Below are 16,606 nucleotides of genomic sequence, written 5' to 3' on the forward strand. Positions count from 1 at the left end.
GGTTGAGGCTGTGGCAGCGTTTATGGCCCCAAACGCACAGCTATGAGTCGTCGCGACCCACTCCAGTAAGTGTATCCACTGTGCTAGAGGCTCTTACCCGTAGCTTATAAGACATAAGATTTATTTACTTATACTTCCCTACATTGCTGTTGCTGCCTTCACTCTGTGTTTTCATTCATGTTCATGCCCGGCTCACAAGACATGATATGGCTACAGATGTTCAGGCAAAGTTGACATATCTTCAATGGCAGCCCAGCTACACCCACACACGGCCATATCGCATTGGCCAGTTCGTTGGACGGAGAAAATCTAACAAAGCAAAACCGCGAGAAAAGACAACCAACTTGGTATTCTGCGAGGCTGGACATGCGGAAACTATAAAAGATGTTCGGGGATTTACTCCGTTTAATCTTGACGCAAACGGCTTTGTCTACTTGAAATGTCCGCGGCCTGCTCTTGCAAATGCATACGACTACTCGGACCCTGAAAAGATTGAAAATATCTTTTTGCCGGAGTGCGAAGGTATCTTGAGACGTCATGTTGAGGGGGCTGATGAGGTTATGATTTTTGATTGGAAGGTAGGTACCAACTATAGACACTGTTTAGGTGCTAAGTTTCACTTTTAGATCAGAAAGAGAAAGAGTGCGAAGGACAGACGAAGGAGAAATCCAAATCTGCAGGGCTTTGCTCGGCAGGTCCATATCGGTATTTCGAAATTTCATCACCCGACAGACGTACATTGACAATATCCAGATACACTCCTAACTCGAGACGAGATCGGAACTCCAATGATGGAGCGCATTCGAAACCATCTCCCTGCAGAATCCCACCACCTTCTTTCCGGACGAGTCCAACTAATCAAGTGAGTATACTGCCCGGATACTAGAATTTAACCCTAACAAGCCCAGTTTCTGGCGACCCATAAGCGGCCCGATTGAGGACCACCCGATTGCCGTCTGTGATAGACGAACCCTGGACACATCGACCTTGATCGAAACTGATATGATACGCGGTGATTATAATGGCACCATGCTCTATCCGCAGTACGAGCCGAATGGTACTTGTCAGTGGTACTATATGAGCGGACAAGACGCAGAGGATGTGCTTCTTTTCAAAGGGTTTGATACGAGGGAAGGTAGTGTCAAATGTAAGTAGATGTCTATTACTTCCCCTCCATTGGCTCTTTGGGCTTTGAAATTGTAGGTCATACGAAATACTAACTGGGTGACTTGTAGACACTCCTCATACATCATTTACACCATTGAATTGCTCCGAGACCCCGTCTCCTAGGGTCAGCGGTGAGGTGAGAGCGTTGGTCTTCTCGAACGGAGAGTGAATCTTCTATGGTGCAGATACCTGAGTGGGAATATAGTAAGTAACTTTACTATATCAGCGTGGACTAAATTCCAACTATAAGTCTAATACTCGGACCTATATAACCTTTGACGCTCTATCATCTGATGTATAAACATGTAAGCACACCGGTGACCGTTCGATCCTGTAGAGTCCCATCTATTTATTCACGACATTCATAGCTTCATCGGTATATTGCAATCAGGCGCTGTCTGATCAATTGATCCTCAATTACCGTTAAGCAAATCCAGTAACCTCAACATGCTCAGACGCTCCGGTAATACCCTTGCCAGCCGCAGTCCGCTCCATCTCCGCATCTTCACGATCGATATACTTCTGTGGCCGTCTCTTGCAGATGGCGTCCGGGTCACCGATGACAATAAGCGACGGATCATCACGATAATAAGCATCGATATCTTCAAGGCTTCGATTTGCTGTGATATGATCAGCATGCCACCCAATACAAGTATAGTTTCATAGCTCACCTGTCTCTGGATAGACAAAGTACAACACGGGCAAGAAAGCCAGATTTGTTACGGTCCAAACAATCCAAAACTTCCATCCAATATTCTGTATGCCGATTGGAGTGATCTCCACGATAACAAAGTTCGTGATCCTGCAACCCGTCAGAAACAATAGTAAGTAATAGGTTCATCCATACCAGTCAGTAGCAGTCGCCACGGCCGCACCCTTCGTCCTCATCGGCAGGGAATTAATCTCAGTCGGATAAAGCCACGGAACACCGAGCATGCCAATCCCAAAGCTCGCATGGAAGAGGAATATAAAAGCCACGGACGCAGATCCAAATGCCTGCCCGTTACTAGAGACATCCGCATACCGCAATAGAATAGTAATAACCAGGAAACAGATAAACTGGCCAAAGGTCGACAGAAGCATCAATCCCCGTCGGCCCATCCGTTCAACAAGCAGGGCTGCCATTCCTGAGAATACGAAATAAGAAATGGCATTGCACGCTGTCAATAGTCTTGCCGTCTCCTCGCCTAACCCCACCGACTTTGTTAACACAGTTGGCAGGTAGTAAGACATGATATTGATGCCCCCGAACTGCTGCATGAACTGGCTGCCTGCGCCTAGGAGGAGTCGACGAAGACTGTTCGTGTCATTCGGGCGGCTTTTCAGCAAGTCGCGCCATGGCACTGCATTCTCGCGCTCGTACTGGATTGCGAATTCGATTTCGTTCCTTTGCGTTATGACGAACGGGTCGGTTGGCTCTTTTGCCTCTAGACAGCTGAGGACTTCTATTGCTTCTTCTTCTCTTCCGTGCGCGAGGAGCCATCTACACTATTAGATATGGTCGTATAAGACAAGGGCAAATAATGGGTAGTATTACCGAGGAGATTCAGGGAGCCACGGCGTCGTGCTCCATAGGATTGCAATGAACATCAGCTGCAGCGCTAATGGGAATCGCCAGGCGACTGCACCGCCAGCAAAGGAGAGACCGTAGTTAATCCAATTAACGAAAGCATACCCGGCGATGTTCATCATCATCTCGAGCATGACCAGTTTGCCGCGCCATTTTAACTGAGACGTTTCTATAACCGTTAGTGTTGTATGAATCTATATTGAGAATCATACCTGTTTGCCATATAGGAGCCGTTGCGGTGTTTACTCCATTTCCTATACTAAACCCCCATTAATGCCGAGCCTATATCCAGAGGAGAGTACCAACCCAGATACGATACGACCGACAAACATCTGCGCCAGACTAAACGACGTCGTCTGCAGAATCGCGCCAACAGCCATAATAGTCGATCCCACCAACAGAGCCTTCCTCCGACCCAAGCGCTCACCAACCGTGAAAGCCAGGATCGCGCCTAGGAAGCAGCCCACATCGTAGATGGCGGTAACGGTAGACAGCGTCTTGGTTTTCGTAGGCCCGACAAGATCGTGGAGCTCGAGGAAGTCCTGCGTTATAACGACGCCGCCTGCCATGTCAATTCTCTTCTGGATGATCAGTTGGAGGGAACTTACTGAAAACACCTTGATCGTAGCCGAATAGGGTCATGTCAGTCGCGCACGCAACCTGGTGGGAAATAATCGTCAGTCTCATCAATTACACAGACAAGGGTTTGTCATACCGTGACCCAAAACGTAAGCCATCCCCCCGTCAACCCAAAGAAGGGCTTTTTCTTCTCCCGTGCAACTGTCATGGTCAATAGCAACTAATTGTATGGATATTAGAAGTTAAATAGAGAGAACAAGAGTAAACAATCGCTTCCCATCGGCCGTAGAGAAGAGAAACACCGCCGACGCGTGGGGGTACCAACAGGCCTTTATACCATCACAACCCCAACTCCTGCTAAACAAAGACAATTTAGCCTGCACTCGGCCTTTCTGCCGAGGATGGCCGCATCTTATTCTACATACGGAAAGATTCGCAGAACAGATTGCTTAACCGACAACGACTGGCTGGAATCTTCGCCAAAACTACCGCATCCAGCAAAGCCTTGTTTCAAGGATTCCACTACCAACCTTGTTCCGAACATCGGTGACTCTCCGTGTGGGGATGGGCACCTCTTTGCGGGGGGAGTGGACAGTCTGGGGAAATCCCGAGGATCAATGCTTATTTGAGCGTGGGGGTTGTGCATGAGGATGATCGGCGTCTCCTTTATTGGAAAGACTGCTTCAAGTCTTTCAAGAGTGGAAAGGAGCCTGCAGATTGATGGAATACATATACACATACATATTTAAAATTATGTTAACTCATGTTAACCAACCCTATAATCATCCCGCCATTTGTTCCCATTTTAAGGCTGAGTATAGCAAAACCATCCGGGATCCAAAGCAGAACTGCATGGAGACACTCCAAAAGATAAACTGAATACACCATTCAATAGTACATGGATAAGCCATAATTTTCCCCCCGAGATTAGCCCTCCACATGGGAGACATCTGCCTTCTCCTGAGCAGTAGTACCCCGTGCAAAAACATGGGTACGCCACCGTCTAGCAGGAATACCATGCTCAACCAGCAAAGAAATCTCCAGCCTCGTCCTCCCCTGCGTCTCACCAACACAGAACCAGACCCACGCAAGCGAGGTAACAGTCGTCCCCGCGTAAACAAACCCAACCATAGGCCCCAGCCCGGCACTGGTATACAAATACGGCGCCGTGAAGGAAATCAACCACAGAAAGAAATAGAGCGCGAAGATCGATACCGAGATGATCTTATTCTGGTTGACGCCTACCGAGAGCTCGCGTGTGATCGCAAACGTCAGAGGCCCCTGGCCGAAGTTATAAGCGCAGATGACGACGTATGAAAAGACGACAATCACGTATTTCGACGCCGTGGAGAGATCTTTCTGCGTGCCAATACCGCCGATGATGATGAATGCGAGGAGAATGAGCGCCGTGCTGTAGAGCAGGTTCGAGCGTCTCTTGAGCTTATTCGCCGTGAGCACTGAAACGGCAACGGCGATAATCTGCAGAATCATGGTAATGAGCGTTATCGTGAACGGCTGAGAGACACCAAGTTCTTGGGCGAAAACAACGCCGTAGTTGTAGAAAAAGATGATACCGCAGATCTGCTGGGCGTACATGCCTCCGGCAGCCCATATCAGCTTCTTCCGCTCGATGGGGTCTAGAAGTAATGACTTCCATGACGACGCCGCCAGCTGCTCTTCTTCATGCTCGCGGGCTTTTTCGAGAAGTTCAAGATCGGTTGAAGGTTCGTATGCAGGATTGCTTCTGTGGATCTTGCACAGGGCATTCTGGGCCTCGTCTCTTCGTCCGCGAGAGACATACCAGGTTGGCGATTCAGGGATGAATGGAACCAGTATAAATGCCGCGATGGGAAGTATAACAAGGCCGCCCATGGGTAGTTTGTAGGATAACGACGAGCTAATGCTATTCGTGCCTTGTGTCAAGCCCGCGGCCACAAGCTGGGAGCAAGACTGCAGGAACTGGAACAGATAGAGGGCAGGGCTGCGAACCTCAACTGGGGCAACCTCGCCAATACTAAATATAGTCAGTTGTCAGTTTTAACAGCCGAGATGGGTTGAACGAACTAGAGAAGCGAAGTCACTGTGAAATTGCCGACTCCAATACCAATCAATATCCGACCAACTGATATAACAGCCTCAAAGTGAGTATCCACCACCTGAGCAATACCCCCAACCAGGACGAAGAATGCCGCAATCAAAAGAACAGCTTTCCGCCCAAATCGGTCATTCAATACTCCCGAACTCAAAGCCCCGAGCATGTCACCGATGTAGATACTTGACGTTGTCAGCGATGTGAAGTCGGTAGCCAAAGCCTTTTTCCCGTCAATGACACGCGTTCCATAATCGTTTTTGAATTCCTGCATGCCCAGGATGCCGCTGTAGTACGTGTTGTCGTAGCCAAATACCAGGGCCCCAAGTGCGGAAACCGCACAGTAGGCGAATGCCCATTTGTAGTGGCTGAAGTTGAGATCGATGTCAAACATTGGAACAGTCGTATTGGAATACAATGGATAATCAAACCCCTGCCCCTGTCAAGGGCCGTTCTGGTATTTATAAAGGAATCGGCTCACGTATAGAATCACCCCGCACGTAAGTAGCACCCTCGGCACCTACTTTTTTACCAAGTGGTAGCAGAAACATACTTACAGTCTAGCGTGATGGTCTAGCGTGATAGTAGCCACTCCTCATGGGGTAATACGAAGTAGCGATATGTCGTTGGAGTTGGAGTTGTCAGGGTTGACCCCACGCCCCCACGCCCTCGGAGAATTGGCTCGGAGAAATACACTGTGGCGTCCCAAACCACCAGCACTTTGACGTTGATGCTGAAGTCCAGTCACCCCTTGCATGGTATCTCTTGTTATGGTTTACTTTGGAAGGGAACAGTGAATAGTCAGATGGCTTAACCATCCCACGTATCGTGATGGCATACAATTCTACGCTCCCAGATAGACATAAATAACCCCTTCGTAGCTACGAATCAGTTCCAACTTCGTCTCATACTCTCATACTCTCACTCCAACAACATGGGCTCAGTCATTCCTCAAACCCAAACCGTCGCCCTGGTCTCCAACCTCGGCGGCACCGTCGAATTCAAAGACGACTACCCCGTCCCAACCCCAGGCCGCAACGAAGTCCTAGCAAAGGTCCTTTACACAGGTGTCTGCCAAAGCGGTCCGTCCATATAACCATCCAAACATTAAACTCATAGTAATAAAATGAATAAAAAACAGACCTCCACACAAAATCCGGCACAGCAGCCGGCCCCGACGGCAACCCCATAACAAAAATCAAACTGCCACACATCGGAGGCCACGAAGGAATCGGCCGAATCCTCTCCCTGGGTCCCGACATTACACACCCGACAGGCCTTAAAGTCGGCGGACTGGTAGGGATCCGCTTCGCAAGCCGTATCTGCAGACGCTGCGAGTTCTGTCTCGCGGGTACAGAGCAGTACTGCGTGCGCTCCACGAACCATCTACACCACGAGGACGGCAGTTTCCAGGAGTATATTGCGCTGGATGCGGACTACTTGACTGTTTTGCCGGATGATGTGGATCCGGTTGTTATGGGGCCGGTGCTTTGTGCGGGGTTGACTGCTTACAAGGTATTATTCATAGTTCATTCAATTCACAGGGTGAGAGGCTGACTTTCCAGGCCGTGTTGAATACGCAGATCCAGCCTGGGAACTGGTTGGTTGTTGTTGGGGCCGGTGGTGGTCTTGGGCATTTGGCCGGTATGTATTCGAAGATCTTTAGTATAGTTCAGCCACTGATATGATATGTCTAGTACAATACGCTCGAGCACAAGGAGCCCTCGTTATCGGGGTGGATACCGGGTCCGGTAGACGAGAATTCGTCCTCGGACTTGGCGCGAGCGAGTATATCGACTTTGCAACCGAGGATCCTGTGAAGAAAGTGCAAAGCATAACTGGGCTAGGCGCGCACGCTGTTGTTGTCACGGCCGGTAGTGCCAGGGCTTTTGCCAATGCGTGTGATATGTTACGGGTGGGAGGGTGTTTGAGCTGTGTGGGCATTCCGCCTGGACGCCCGGGTCTGGAGACGCCGATCTGCACGATTGTGATCAAAGGGTTGAGAATCACGGGTAATCTTGTTGGATCACTGAAAGAGTGTATGGACGCTGTTGAGCTAGTGCGGCGCGGGGTTGTCAAGCCGGTTATCAAGGTAAGGCCATTTAGGGATTTGTCGAAGGTCTACGAGGATATGGAAAAGGGGGATATCTCTGGACGAGTGGTTCTTCAAGTTGCCAATGATTGAGCTGATTAGAGTTATCTGCATTCAACAAATTCTCTGCATAGATTATAATAATCTGCGATTAGTGCATATGCATGTCCCGTTCATAAGGCTTGATATTCGCAATACAATCCGCACTAACTATTATACGGTAAATTCTGTCCCAGCTGTCGCGCTGTATTCCCTTGATTCTTCCTCTTCCATACCATTCGGCTCCCGTATCAACAATCTCGCCGGCGCCGTGATCAGGACTTCAGCCATCTTACTCCGCAGATTATGCTGCAACACCGTATCCTGCTCAAGAGACGGCAGCAACTTCTGATACAGCGCATGCAGAAAGTCCTGTGGACCGTACTCGCAGCCAGAATATGTCGTGGATGAAGTGAGAAGGATAGTATCTGCCAGGGTGCTTGCTATTTCAAAGCATTTCAATAACTGGAAGCTGTTAGTCACCCACCATCTCAATATTGCGCAGAGTATACTAACCTGATCCCGTCCCAAGGGAAGTAAATCTGCAGCAGTAAAACACCGCAACGACCGTAATAAATCCCGACCAATCTGTCCAGGGAAACCAAAGTTCATCAGCGCCGTATAAGAGCTCGAAGACAGAAACCCCAGCGCGAGCGCCTTTTGCCAGAGAATAGTCCTCATCCACTCTCGTGTAATATGGCAGTCCGCCGTTCTAGCAGATATTTGATCTTCTGCTAGACAGACTGAAGATAGTTTCGCCTCGGTGTCTGTTAGGCACGGGGCAGAGGTAATGGCGTGAGGCTGGCGGTGTACGGATATATGGTCGAACGCAACGAACAGCCGGGCGAGATCGAGTAGCCCGTGCGCCTGTGCATCAATAGTAGAGCTAACTGTAATTTCGGGCAGCGATAATGGCTCGGTATATAACGGAGAAGCATTAAGATGCAGCGCATATCCCCTTCGGCATATAAGCTACTGATCCGTAACAAGAGACAAACTTACCTCTCTGTAACCCACAACAAGGGAAATATAAGCTCTTTGTTGACAATCAAATGGCTTTCCGGTACATTGTGCAACCGTGAAATCCTATCCAATCCCAAAACACGAGCCCCAGCTATGGCCTCCTGAATATACAGCATCGCAGCCGTGCGCTGGTTCAACTTGGCATGATAAACATGCAGAAAAAACGAAGTAAGAACACTGCAAATACCAATATTCCCACGGTCGCAGTTATAATCATCTCTTAGGCGCAGACAGGTCCGTCCCATGACCGAGCTATCCACAAGCACCTTGCCATCCCAGATCGGCGCAAGATGCAGCTGCGCCATTGTTGCTGCACAAAGACTCGTCACGAGACAATCAAACATCGCAGCCTGGGGGTCCGAGTTCTCGGGCTCGATGTCGTTGATCTCGCGTAAGAAGCCATGGGCATTAATAACCGGCCAGACACTGTATGAACTCTGCCGGTAGTGGCGCACGATCAGCGCGAGGACGGATCTAGATATCTGCCCGGGCAGGCCATTACTTTTATCTGAAATGCGCTCCGGAGATCCCCCCAGCCCCGGCGAGGGTTCCTTGGAGTCGGCAAGGTGACCCCGTCTGAGTCGTCGCGCCTTAGGCCCTCGTTTCCTTGCTGGCCGCAGATACGTACAGGTCACCGGTTTTGCGGCATCACTACAGGTCTCGCAGGGCGTGGCGCCGCTGCACCTGACTTTGCGCGAGATACAGTTGTCGCAGGCTCGTTTGGGTGGCATAGCCAAGTTGAAGGTGGTCAAGTCTATCAAGTCCAGACTCCAACTCTAGACTCTCCACATGTCTGCATTCCAGCCACCCCCACGTTTACTAAGGCAGTTCAAGCTCGTGGCTGAGATCTTGGCATTTCCCTTGAACTCACATCGGCTCAGAATGGGACGAGGCAGATGGTTCCATTTTACCAGTCAAACAAAACATACGTGTACCAACAATAAATCATACGGTATGCCAAATGGGTATTCGGGTTTCCATTCAGTCTTTATTCGGTGGGGCAAGCCAAGTACTACAACAATAGCCCTAATAGCAGCTGAGGCTCCACTAATTGCCTGTTCCAGTTGTACCCAGCGCCGACGATATCAAGGCTGAGGGCCAACTATCGTTTTCTGTCTTTCACAAATCTCGAGCCAGCAGAAACTGGGTATGGCGTGATTTGATAGGGCTATGGCTCTGGTTCCTCAGTCCAGGGGTCGCCTAAAATTTTTTCCCCCATCGAATAAGGAACGATCGTGCTTATTAGCAAAGAGATGATCTGCAGAAGATGATACATGTACTTCCAACCAAGCTAGCCTATACTCTCCAGCCAGGTTACATCCCCACCATCATTAGCTTCGGTACGGTAGCCCTGCAGATCTGCGACGACCACTGCTCGATATCTTCAAAATCCCCAGTATTTCGGGCAATGCTGGTGGAGACTCTTGTGGAGAGGTTGATGTTGGGCGCCGTGTTTGACCGGACTGAGTAGGGCGGCGCTCGATACCCCCAAACTCGGAAAACGTATACAGAGAAAGACTATATGTTCTAGACAGCGTCCAAAACACCAGTGCCATTTGCATCGAGCAAGCCAGGTATAAAAGGTCCCGGGGTACCAGCAATTTTTATTCTCAATCCACTCCCACTCCAATTCAAAGCATCACTTCTCTCAATTTCTACAGCAAGTACATATATCTATCCACGATGAAGCTCTCTACCTTGCTGCCAATTGCTATCACTACCGCAACCGGAGCGAACGCCCTCTTCGACTGCAACTCCAACCAGCACGCGTTTCCCCCTACGACTGGCAGGTTCGTCGTCCACTACACCTCCATCCGCGACACCGAGATCGACGGTGAACCCTGGGTACTCCCCCCCCATCTTCATCTGCTTGTTTGACTTGCTAATATAGCCAGATCCGCATCTGCAAACCAAGCGGCAATGGCTGGAGCCAAGTCGCTCCACTAACCATGGACTGCGCAAGCGACAAGTACACCTTCGGCACTGGGGACACCGGGCTCCGCGACTCATTCACTGTCGTCAACGGTAACGGCTGCAACTCGGACTCGTCGAACCTCAGTGGAGCTGAGATGTCGTATCGCGGTCAGAAGCGATCGCTGTCCGGGTCGGACTCTGGCTGTGGGAAGCGGGATCACGGCATTTCTTGCGAATTTGACCTTTAAGATGACCTGACCTGTCTGCGTTGTCGGTTCCCTTCTGATTTGGAATCATGTGCGAGGATTGGATGATTTGGGGGTTTATCTGGGTCTTTCGTTGTATCAGATCTTGTCATTGTTGTCTACTGCTGTTGAACTTGACTCGCGAGACATGTAGATTGGTAGAAGCTAGACAGATCACGGATTGAATATCAAACAATAACACCCTCCCCAACACCCCCTAGCACTTCCCTCACATCGCGAAACTTCAACTTCCCAAAATACTTCTCCCGATGCCTCCTCACCTCATCCCAATCCAACGCCGCCGATCCACTCGGAATAACAATCTTATACTCCGCCTCAATCCTCCCAAACTCATCCCTCGCATCACGAACCTCATTAACCAGCTCCCGCAATGAATGATACTCCACCTTAAACCCATCCCCAAATCCATAGTGGTCTTTAACAACCTCAACAAACCGGTTACAGCTCATCTGCTCCCCCGAGAGAAACGCATACTCCTCCCACTCCCCCTTCTTCATCTCAACCAACGCAACAAGGCCCCTCGCCAAATCCCGCGCAGCGATAAAATCCACCAACTCCCTGCCAGTCCCGGGGATAACAGCTCTCTTCTCTGCAAGATTCACAGGGAAGGAATCACCTATATCTTTCATATACCGATTTGCACTTGGGAGGATATAATCAACGATCCACCCACAGCAAACAAGCGTCCACTCAAGTTCCTTCTGGCCCCGTAAGATCCGGCGTATCGGCTCGCGAGTCTCCCAGTAAAACCCCGGCTGGTCGGGGTAATCAGGGATATTCACGCCATACTCAGACGGGATAAACCGCGTACACTCGCGGCTCTGCAGCGCGGCCGCGATCAGGTTCTCGTGGATAGAAACGAACGCCTTGGTATCGTAGGTGAGGATCGTGGAGATGAGTGTCGTCGCGGCGTGTTTGTCCAGGGCGGATTTGAGGGACTCCACGGAGTTATAGTCGACGGGTTCCTGGATGAGGTTTGGGTTGGACGTTTGGAAGTGGGACTTGGGGGTGCGAACGAGCAGGATCACTTTGTGGGATGTGCTGGCGAGAACTTCTTCGACTATGTACCGGGTTAGGTCGCCGGATCCGGCGATTGCGATTGTCATGTTGTTTTTGTATTTTCAGTCGAGGGGTGCGGTACAAAGGCTTCCGGTCTAGGGCTATTTGAAGTATACCCGGCGGATGATGTCCAGTCTTGAGTCTTATGCCATCAGGGCGCTCTTATATAATTCCATCCGGTGAGTTTCTCACCCTGCTTGATAATCTCGGATGAATTTATAATTGTTCTCTGTCTGGGCATCGTCATCGGTAACTTGATGGTTGGCGATATACGCTCGGGGTGCGCGGACGCCGAGGATCTTACATAGGCATTCGCTCCTTCGTGTTTCTGAGTCACTTTGAATCATGAAAGATCTATATTTGTTGAGATATATGGATATTATAATCCATTGCGTGGAATAATAATATCATTATTATTATTTTTATAAATGTATTCCGAGTCCAGTGAGCGAAGAATTGGTTTCTAGCTCAATCATCGAAACTACAGTATCTCCATAAAGAGCAACCTAGTGTCAAGCATCAGGCTGAGATTTTGGCATTACCAAGCTTTGCTTGCTATGCAATTATCCAAGGCTGCAGCTCAATGTGCAGAGGGATCGAGATCTTGATATTATTCAGGCGAGGTCTACAGTGCTAATTCTAGCACACGACCCAAAGGTCTTCTAGATAATTCTTTTTCCTAATAATACACGGGACTATCATCCATTCTCTGCACTGACATTATATGATCCAAGTTTATTGTAGTTCGTAGCGCTGCCAACCAGAGGTTAGACATCAAAGTTCGGTAAGCAAGACTCTACAAGGCACTGTTGTGGAAGGCGCGAAGGAGCCATGGGCTTTTACCAATAAAGAACTCATTTCGGGAACTCTCTATTTCTTTCTCCTCGGAACAGGCCACTTCCATAATTATGCATAGTTTATTGCTGCTTTTATACTTTCACTCACATGTTTTGGTATTGTTGTGGAGCGAGGGTAGCCATGAGATCCCGCCTGCTTCGTTAGAACTCTTTGTCCGGAAAAAAGTACCTGTTACGAAGCGAGTATCTTTTACCAGACGTCTTATTCTTTCGATTTTGTGAAGAATTAGTTCAGTCTTTCTATTCAAGGATGCTGTCGCGCTTAGATGGCTTTTCTGCTCAGCAGGCATCCTGCCTACCCTCCCTGCTCTGGATCAGACTCCGACCCATTTTCCAATTGTCATTGTGCGTTCTGCCTCTGGTTCGTGTGCAAGTCTGGGGAATGAGAATCTTCTTTCTATCGTCTGAATTTGTACTCACTAGAACTAAATTGTTAAACTATGTACTTAGAATCCGCCTCTACTTTAGTGTATTTATTTCGTTTTGGATACTACTAGACAGTGCGGGGAGTGCGGGGAGTAAAAGAACAATTCCCAAGTACGGAGATAGGAGAGCATGGCGAGAGAAGCGGTTAGGTAAGGGTCCGATAAGGCTTCCCAACCCCGTAAACCAATAACATTTAGCGTGTTAGTTATTAAGCTCTGTGCCCTCGCTGACGACTGCCGTTTTGGCTGTTGGGCGGGGCGTCCGAGTGCAGCGGGGAGTCGACTTGGAGATATAATGCCCTGCCTTGCTCCTGATGTCCAACTGTAGACCCCAACATGGTAGTCATGGATAGCTCCGTGATCAAGGCTCTCGGGGCTGTTGTCTCCCTCTACATTATCACCAAAATATACACAACCCTCATCAGTTCTCCGCTCCGTCCTATTCCAGGCCCTAAACTCTTTGCCCTGACAAAATGGCGTCTCGCGTGCGAAGACTACCGCGGTACCAGGACCACCTTCATGCAGGTTCTCCATGAGAAGTACGGCGATGCTGTCCGGGTTGGCCCAAATGAAGTCGCATTCAACAGTCTTTCCGCATTGCGCGCTATCTACGGTGCGGGCACTGTCTTCCAGCGAAGCTCCTTCTATCGCATGTTCGATGCATACGGGAGGCAGAACATGTTTAGCGTTTCCTCTGGAAGAGATCACCGAGGTTTGCCCCTCCCTCTATTACTATAGATAAATCTAATAGAGACAGACCGCAAGAAGCTGCTCAACCACGCATACTCCAAATCCACCGTCCTCTCACCCCGTAACGCCTCAATGGTTCAGGAAAAAGCAGCGCAGTTCATGGACCTGATCGAAAAAGAAGCAGACGACACCGGTAGACTCGAAATATTCGCAGCCCTGCACTACTTCTCCCTCGACTCAATCACCAAGTTCCTCTATGGGAAGAGTCCGCACGGCGCAACCACAGCCTTAACCGCGGCCCCAGACCGGGCCCTGCTCGACGACATCCTCGATCACGACCGCCGCAAGCTCTCCTGGTTCACCATCCACTTCCCCTCGCTAACAGGCTGGCTGTACTCCCGCACCGGTCTGGTCGAGTCCCTACTCACATCCCTCCATCTCCTCCCAATGAACAAGCCATCAACATACACCGGGATCCGAGTCCACGCACTCAAAGCCGCAGAAGTCATCAACAAATCCACCACCAGCGGCCTCGACGCAAGCGAATGCATCGCCGAGCGCTTACTCCTCGCAGCAAATAAGGAAAATTCCAAAAGCGACCCCGCCAGCGCAATGGATTACCTCGACGTAGCCAGCGAATGCGCAGACCACCTCCTCGCCGGAATCGACACTACCAGCGATACAATCATGTGGGTGATGTTCATCCTCTCGCAGCCGGAAAACTACGTCTACCAGGAGAAACTGCGCGCGGAAGTCCAATCCCTAGCCCTGAATCCTGAAGATCTAGCCGACAATGAAAACGTCATCAGCGCTGTAGCTGCTGATAAACTCCCCTACCTAGATGCAGTAATCAAAGAGACTCTGCGTCTGTTTGCCCCACTCCCAGGAACAGAACCCCGATTCGCAGATACAGACCAGGTCATCGACGGGTATCATATTCCCGCAGGTACACTGGTCAGCATGAGCCCATACACCCTCCACCGCAACGGGAAAGTCTTCAAAGACCCGATGCGCTTTAACCCGGAACGATGGCTCTCAGGGTCTGCAGAGGAACAGGCCGAAATGAAGCGCTGGTTCTGGGCGTTTTCGAGTGGAGGCAGGATGTGTATCGGGATGCAGTAAGCCATTTATACCACATACCAAGTATGCATATAGCTAACCACGATTGCCAGTCTTGCCATGGCGGAGATGACGACCCTGCTTGCGAGTGTGTATAGAATTTACAAGACTGAGATTGCGCCTGAGTTCAAGGGGGTTTCGCCGGGGGTTACGGCGCGGTATGAGATTTTCTACGATGACCAGTTTCCGCGGATGGAGGAGCATCTTTGCTTGGTGCGGTTTATTAAGGCATAGCATAGTATTCTTAAGTCATTAGTTGGTTTGATTTTGATGTTTGCGAATTGCAAATGCTGTACTGGTTGCATTGGTAGTTATTAACTGGTGTTTAACTCCGTTATTGTCTACATTCAATATTGTCTTATACAACCTTCACGAAATACAAAATCAATAGCCATGTAAAACGAATATCCCTCGTCCAGTCGCGATAGTGGCCTTCGCCGAAGCTGACTCCGACTTAGTCCCCCGTTATGCGCTGGACCCAGTAATGTGCTGCCCGTGTCTCAGCCATGCATGTCCTGTGCATGTCTGCGTTCTAGACTCAGTTCGTCGGTTAGTCTCAAATCCGCCTGGAAACGATAGATCGAGCGCCACTACTGTGATCAAGTTATCTCGAAATCTGCAGTTGTCTCAGATGCTCCCTCCTAAACTGTTCAGGCTAGCATGTCTTATACAATATAGAGTCATTGGCGGCTAACTGCTTACTGCATCATGCAGCGTTACTCGCATACTACCCTTCGCGAATATAAATAGTCTGCCTTCCTCGAGTAAACCACTTAACTGTCATCCAAAATGAACATCCTCACCTTCTTAACTGGGATCCTCTCCCTCTCCCTCTCAACATCTGCAGCTTCTATAAACCCCCCACCAGGCTGCCCCCTCCCCACCTGGACCGTCACAAACCTCACCTGGCACAACGCCTCCCACAGCCTCGACTGCATCCACAACCCAACCGATATCGCCACAAAAGGCTGCCTCTACCAAAACGCCTGGACAACCCCAAACGAAACAACCTGCTCTGCCCTCGGCGGAAGCTGGGTAAACGTCTGCTACACAGGAATGCCAAACTACTCACCATGGGGGTACGGACCGCCTCAAACCCTCGACATCGAATTCAGCAACGGCCCCACCTGCCACGACGAGTACATCGGGTACCGCGTGCACGATATCGGGAACGGGGAGAGTAACTGCGGCTACGCAGACCGTGGCATGGGGCGGATAATCTCCTTCTACGGCTCCTCGAACTATGAAACATCCACCGGGCAGATAGAGTATATACTCGGAACAGGCCATGCGCTGACTTGTGCGAACGGGAGCAGGATTACATATTCCGGGAAGACGGACTTTGGTTTGAGTTGTGTGCATGATGAGTTCTTTAATGCGTCTTGTACGGCGGAGCCGTTTGAGGTGCCGGTTTTAGGGTTTGAGTGGGTGGAATAGTGAAATAGTTTATATCAACTTTCAAGTTAGGTACGATATGGGATGGCCTCGGGCTATCAATGGAATTGGTCGCTCCTTCCTGTGAAAGCTGCGCGCCTTCCTAGATTTATGCATAGCCCTAAACGGAAAGTGCGATGGGAGTAACTGTTCCTTCCTAAATAAGTTTCATATTTATAGGGAAAGTGCGATCCAAGTAATCGTTCCTAAGTTTCGCATTATACAAACAAATTACATTCATAGAGAAGTCTCTGCAATCTCACTACCTAGCCCTAACTCTCCC

The 16,606-nt window shown here is 49.7% G+C and overlaps 9 protein-coding genes across 9 annotated transcripts; 5 read left to right on the plus strand and 4 right to left on the minus strand.

Moving 5' to 3' along the window:
- Positions 1 to 206: 206 nt before the first annotated feature.
- On the plus strand, positions 207 to 1,336 carry ASPVEDRAFT_121910 (uncharacterized protein; the record flags this gene model as incomplete). The annotated part of the gene is made up of 5 exons (XM_040805927.1): positions 207 to 578; positions 627 to 705; positions 754 to 862; positions 909 to 1,147; positions 1,236 to 1,336. 5 exons carry the CDS (start codon positions 207 to 209, stop codon positions 1,334 to 1,336), a joined length of 900 nt encoding a protein of 299 aa, XP_040661643.1.
- A 160-nt stretch (positions 1,337 to 1,496) lies between these two features.
- ASPVEDRAFT_207050 (sugar porter family MFS transporter) lies at positions 1,497 to 3,591 on the minus strand. The gene is made up of 8 exons (XM_040809445.1): positions 3,453 to 3,591; positions 3,346 to 3,397; positions 3,044 to 3,299; positions 2,950 to 2,996; positions 2,705 to 2,906; positions 2,015 to 2,650; positions 1,839 to 1,969; positions 1,497 to 1,787 (listed from the first exon to the last, which is right to left on the minus strand). The coding sequence occupies exons 1-8, from the start codon at positions 3,522 to 3,524 to the stop codon at positions 1,591 to 1,593; spliced, it is 1,593 nt and encodes a 530-aa protein (XP_040661644.1). The 5' UTR covers positions 3,525 to 3,591; the 3' UTR covers positions 1,497 to 1,590.
- Positions 3,592 to 4,087: 496 nt separating this feature from the next.
- Positions 4,088 to 6,018, minus strand: ASPVEDRAFT_35189 (uncharacterized protein). Its single transcript, XM_040810942.1, has 2 exons — positions 5,381 to 6,018; positions 4,088 to 5,330 (listed from the first exon to the last, which is right to left on the minus strand). The coding sequence occupies exons 1-2, from the start codon at positions 5,797 to 5,799 to the stop codon at positions 4,244 to 4,246; spliced, it is 1,506 nt and encodes a 501-aa protein (XP_040661645.1). The 5' UTR covers positions 5,800 to 6,018; the 3' UTR covers positions 4,088 to 4,243.
- Positions 6,019 to 6,339: 321 nt separating this feature from the next.
- On the plus strand, positions 6,340 to 7,590 carry ASPVEDRAFT_122024 (zinc-dependent alcohol dehydrogenase; the record flags this gene model as incomplete). The annotated part of the gene is made up of 4 exons (XM_040805947.1): positions 6,340 to 6,487; positions 6,547 to 6,920; positions 6,971 to 7,049; positions 7,103 to 7,590. 4 exons carry the CDS (start codon positions 6,340 to 6,342, stop codon positions 7,588 to 7,590), a joined length of 1,089 nt encoding a protein of 362 aa, XP_040661646.1.
- ASPVEDRAFT_35191 (putative C6 transcription factor) lies at positions 7,506 to 9,303 on the minus strand. Its single transcript, XM_040810943.1, has 3 exons — positions 8,539 to 9,303; positions 8,053 to 8,494; positions 7,506 to 8,001 (listed from the first exon to the last, which is right to left on the minus strand). Exons 1-3 carry the CDS (start codon positions 9,288 to 9,290, stop codon positions 7,711 to 7,713), a joined length of 1,485 nt encoding a protein of 494 aa, XP_040661647.1. The 5' UTR covers positions 9,291 to 9,303; the 3' UTR covers positions 7,506 to 7,710.
- A 939-nt stretch (positions 9,304 to 10,242) lies between these two features.
- Positions 10,243 to 10,721, plus strand: ASPVEDRAFT_77659 (uncharacterized protein; the record flags this gene model as incomplete). The annotated part of the gene is made up of 2 exons (XM_040816424.1): positions 10,243 to 10,404; positions 10,455 to 10,721. 2 exons carry the CDS (start codon positions 10,243 to 10,245, stop codon positions 10,719 to 10,721), a joined length of 429 nt encoding a protein of 142 aa, XP_040661648.1.
- Positions 10,722 to 10,809: 88 nt separating this feature from the next.
- On the minus strand, positions 10,810 to 11,990 carry ASPVEDRAFT_35193 (uncharacterized protein). Its single transcript, XM_040810944.1, has one exon. The coding sequence runs from the start codon at positions 11,843 to 11,845 to the stop codon at positions 10,907 to 10,909; it is 939 nt and encodes a 312-aa protein (XP_040661649.1). The 5' UTR covers positions 11,846 to 11,990; the 3' UTR covers positions 10,810 to 10,906.
- A 1,353-nt stretch (positions 11,991 to 13,343) lies between these two features.
- Positions 13,344 to 15,285, plus strand: ASPVEDRAFT_156755 (cytochrome P450). Its single transcript, XM_040808535.1, has 3 exons — positions 13,344 to 13,792; positions 13,838 to 14,888; positions 14,943 to 15,285. Exons 1-3 carry the CDS (start codon positions 13,417 to 13,419, stop codon positions 15,121 to 15,123), a joined length of 1,608 nt encoding a protein of 535 aa, XP_040661650.1. The 5' UTR covers positions 13,344 to 13,416; the 3' UTR covers positions 15,124 to 15,285.
- A 393-nt stretch (positions 15,286 to 15,678) lies between these two features.
- ASPVEDRAFT_119208 (uncharacterized protein) lies at positions 15,679 to 16,326 on the plus strand (the record flags this gene model as incomplete). Its single annotated transcript, XM_040805674.1, has 1 exon — positions 15,679 to 16,326. One exon carries the CDS (start codon positions 15,679 to 15,681, stop codon positions 16,324 to 16,326), a length of 648 nt encoding a protein of 215 aa, XP_040661651.1.
- Positions 16,327 to 16,606: the final 280 nt, after the last annotated feature.

The sequence above is a fragment of the Aspergillus versicolor genome (genome assembly GCF_001890125.1).
Source record: "Aspergillus versicolor CBS 583.65 unplaced genomic scaffold ASPVEscaffold_1, whole genome shotgun sequence".
In the NCBI taxonomy this organism is placed as follows: Eukaryota; Fungi; Ascomycota; class Eurotiomycetes; order Eurotiales; family Aspergillaceae; genus Aspergillus; species Aspergillus versicolor.

Bases quoted from the DNA above. Each gene is read 5' to 3' on its own strand.
- ASPVEDRAFT_35193 (XM_040810944.1), bottom strand. From the start codon at position 11,845: ATGACAATCGCAATCGCCGGATCCGGCGACCTAACCCGGTACATAGTC.
- ASPVEDRAFT_207050 (XM_040809445.1), bottom strand. From the start codon at position 3,524: ATGACAGTTGCACGGGAGAAGAAAAAGCCCTTCTTTGGGTTGACGGGG. The intron at 3,398-3,452 runs GTATGACAAACC...ATTTCCCACCAG, and splicing joins GGCTTACGTTTTGGGTCACG to GTTGCGTGCGCGACTGACAT. The intron at 2,651-2,704 runs GTAATACTACCC...CTAATAGTGTAG, and splicing joins TGGCTCCCTGAATCTCCTCG to ATGGCTCCTCGCGCACGGAA.
- ASPVEDRAFT_35189 (XM_040810942.1), bottom strand. From the start codon at position 5,799: ATGTTTGACATCGATCTCAACTTCAGCCACTACAAATGGGCATTCGCC. The intron at 5,331-5,380 runs GTTCGTTCAACC...GACTATATTTAG, and splicing joins ACAGTGACTTCGCTTCTCTA to TATTGGCGAGGTTGCCCCAG.
- ASPVEDRAFT_156755 (XM_040808535.1), top strand. From the start codon at position 13,417: ATGGTAGTCATGGATAGCTCCGTGATCAAGGCTCTCGGGGCTGTTGTC. The intron at 13,793-13,837 runs GTTTGCCCCTCC...TAATAGAGACAG, and splicing joins CTCTGGAAGAGATCACCGAG to ACCGCAAGAAGCTGCTCAAC. The intron at 14,889-14,942 runs GTAAGCCATTTA...CACGATTGCCAG, and splicing joins AGGATGTGTATCGGGATGCA to TCTTGCCATGGCGGAGATGA.
- ASPVEDRAFT_35191 (XM_040810943.1), bottom strand. From the start codon at position 9,290: ATGCCACCCAAACGAGCCTGCGACAACTGTATCTCGCGCAAAGTCAGG. The intron at 8,495-8,538 runs GTAAGTTTGTCT...TATATGCCGAAG, and splicing joins TTGTTGTGGGTTACAGAGAG to GGGATATGCGCTGCATCTTA. The intron at 8,002-8,052 runs GTTAGTATACTC...AACAGCTTCCAG, and splicing joins TTCCCTTGGGACGGGATCAG to TTATTGAAATGCTTTGAAAT.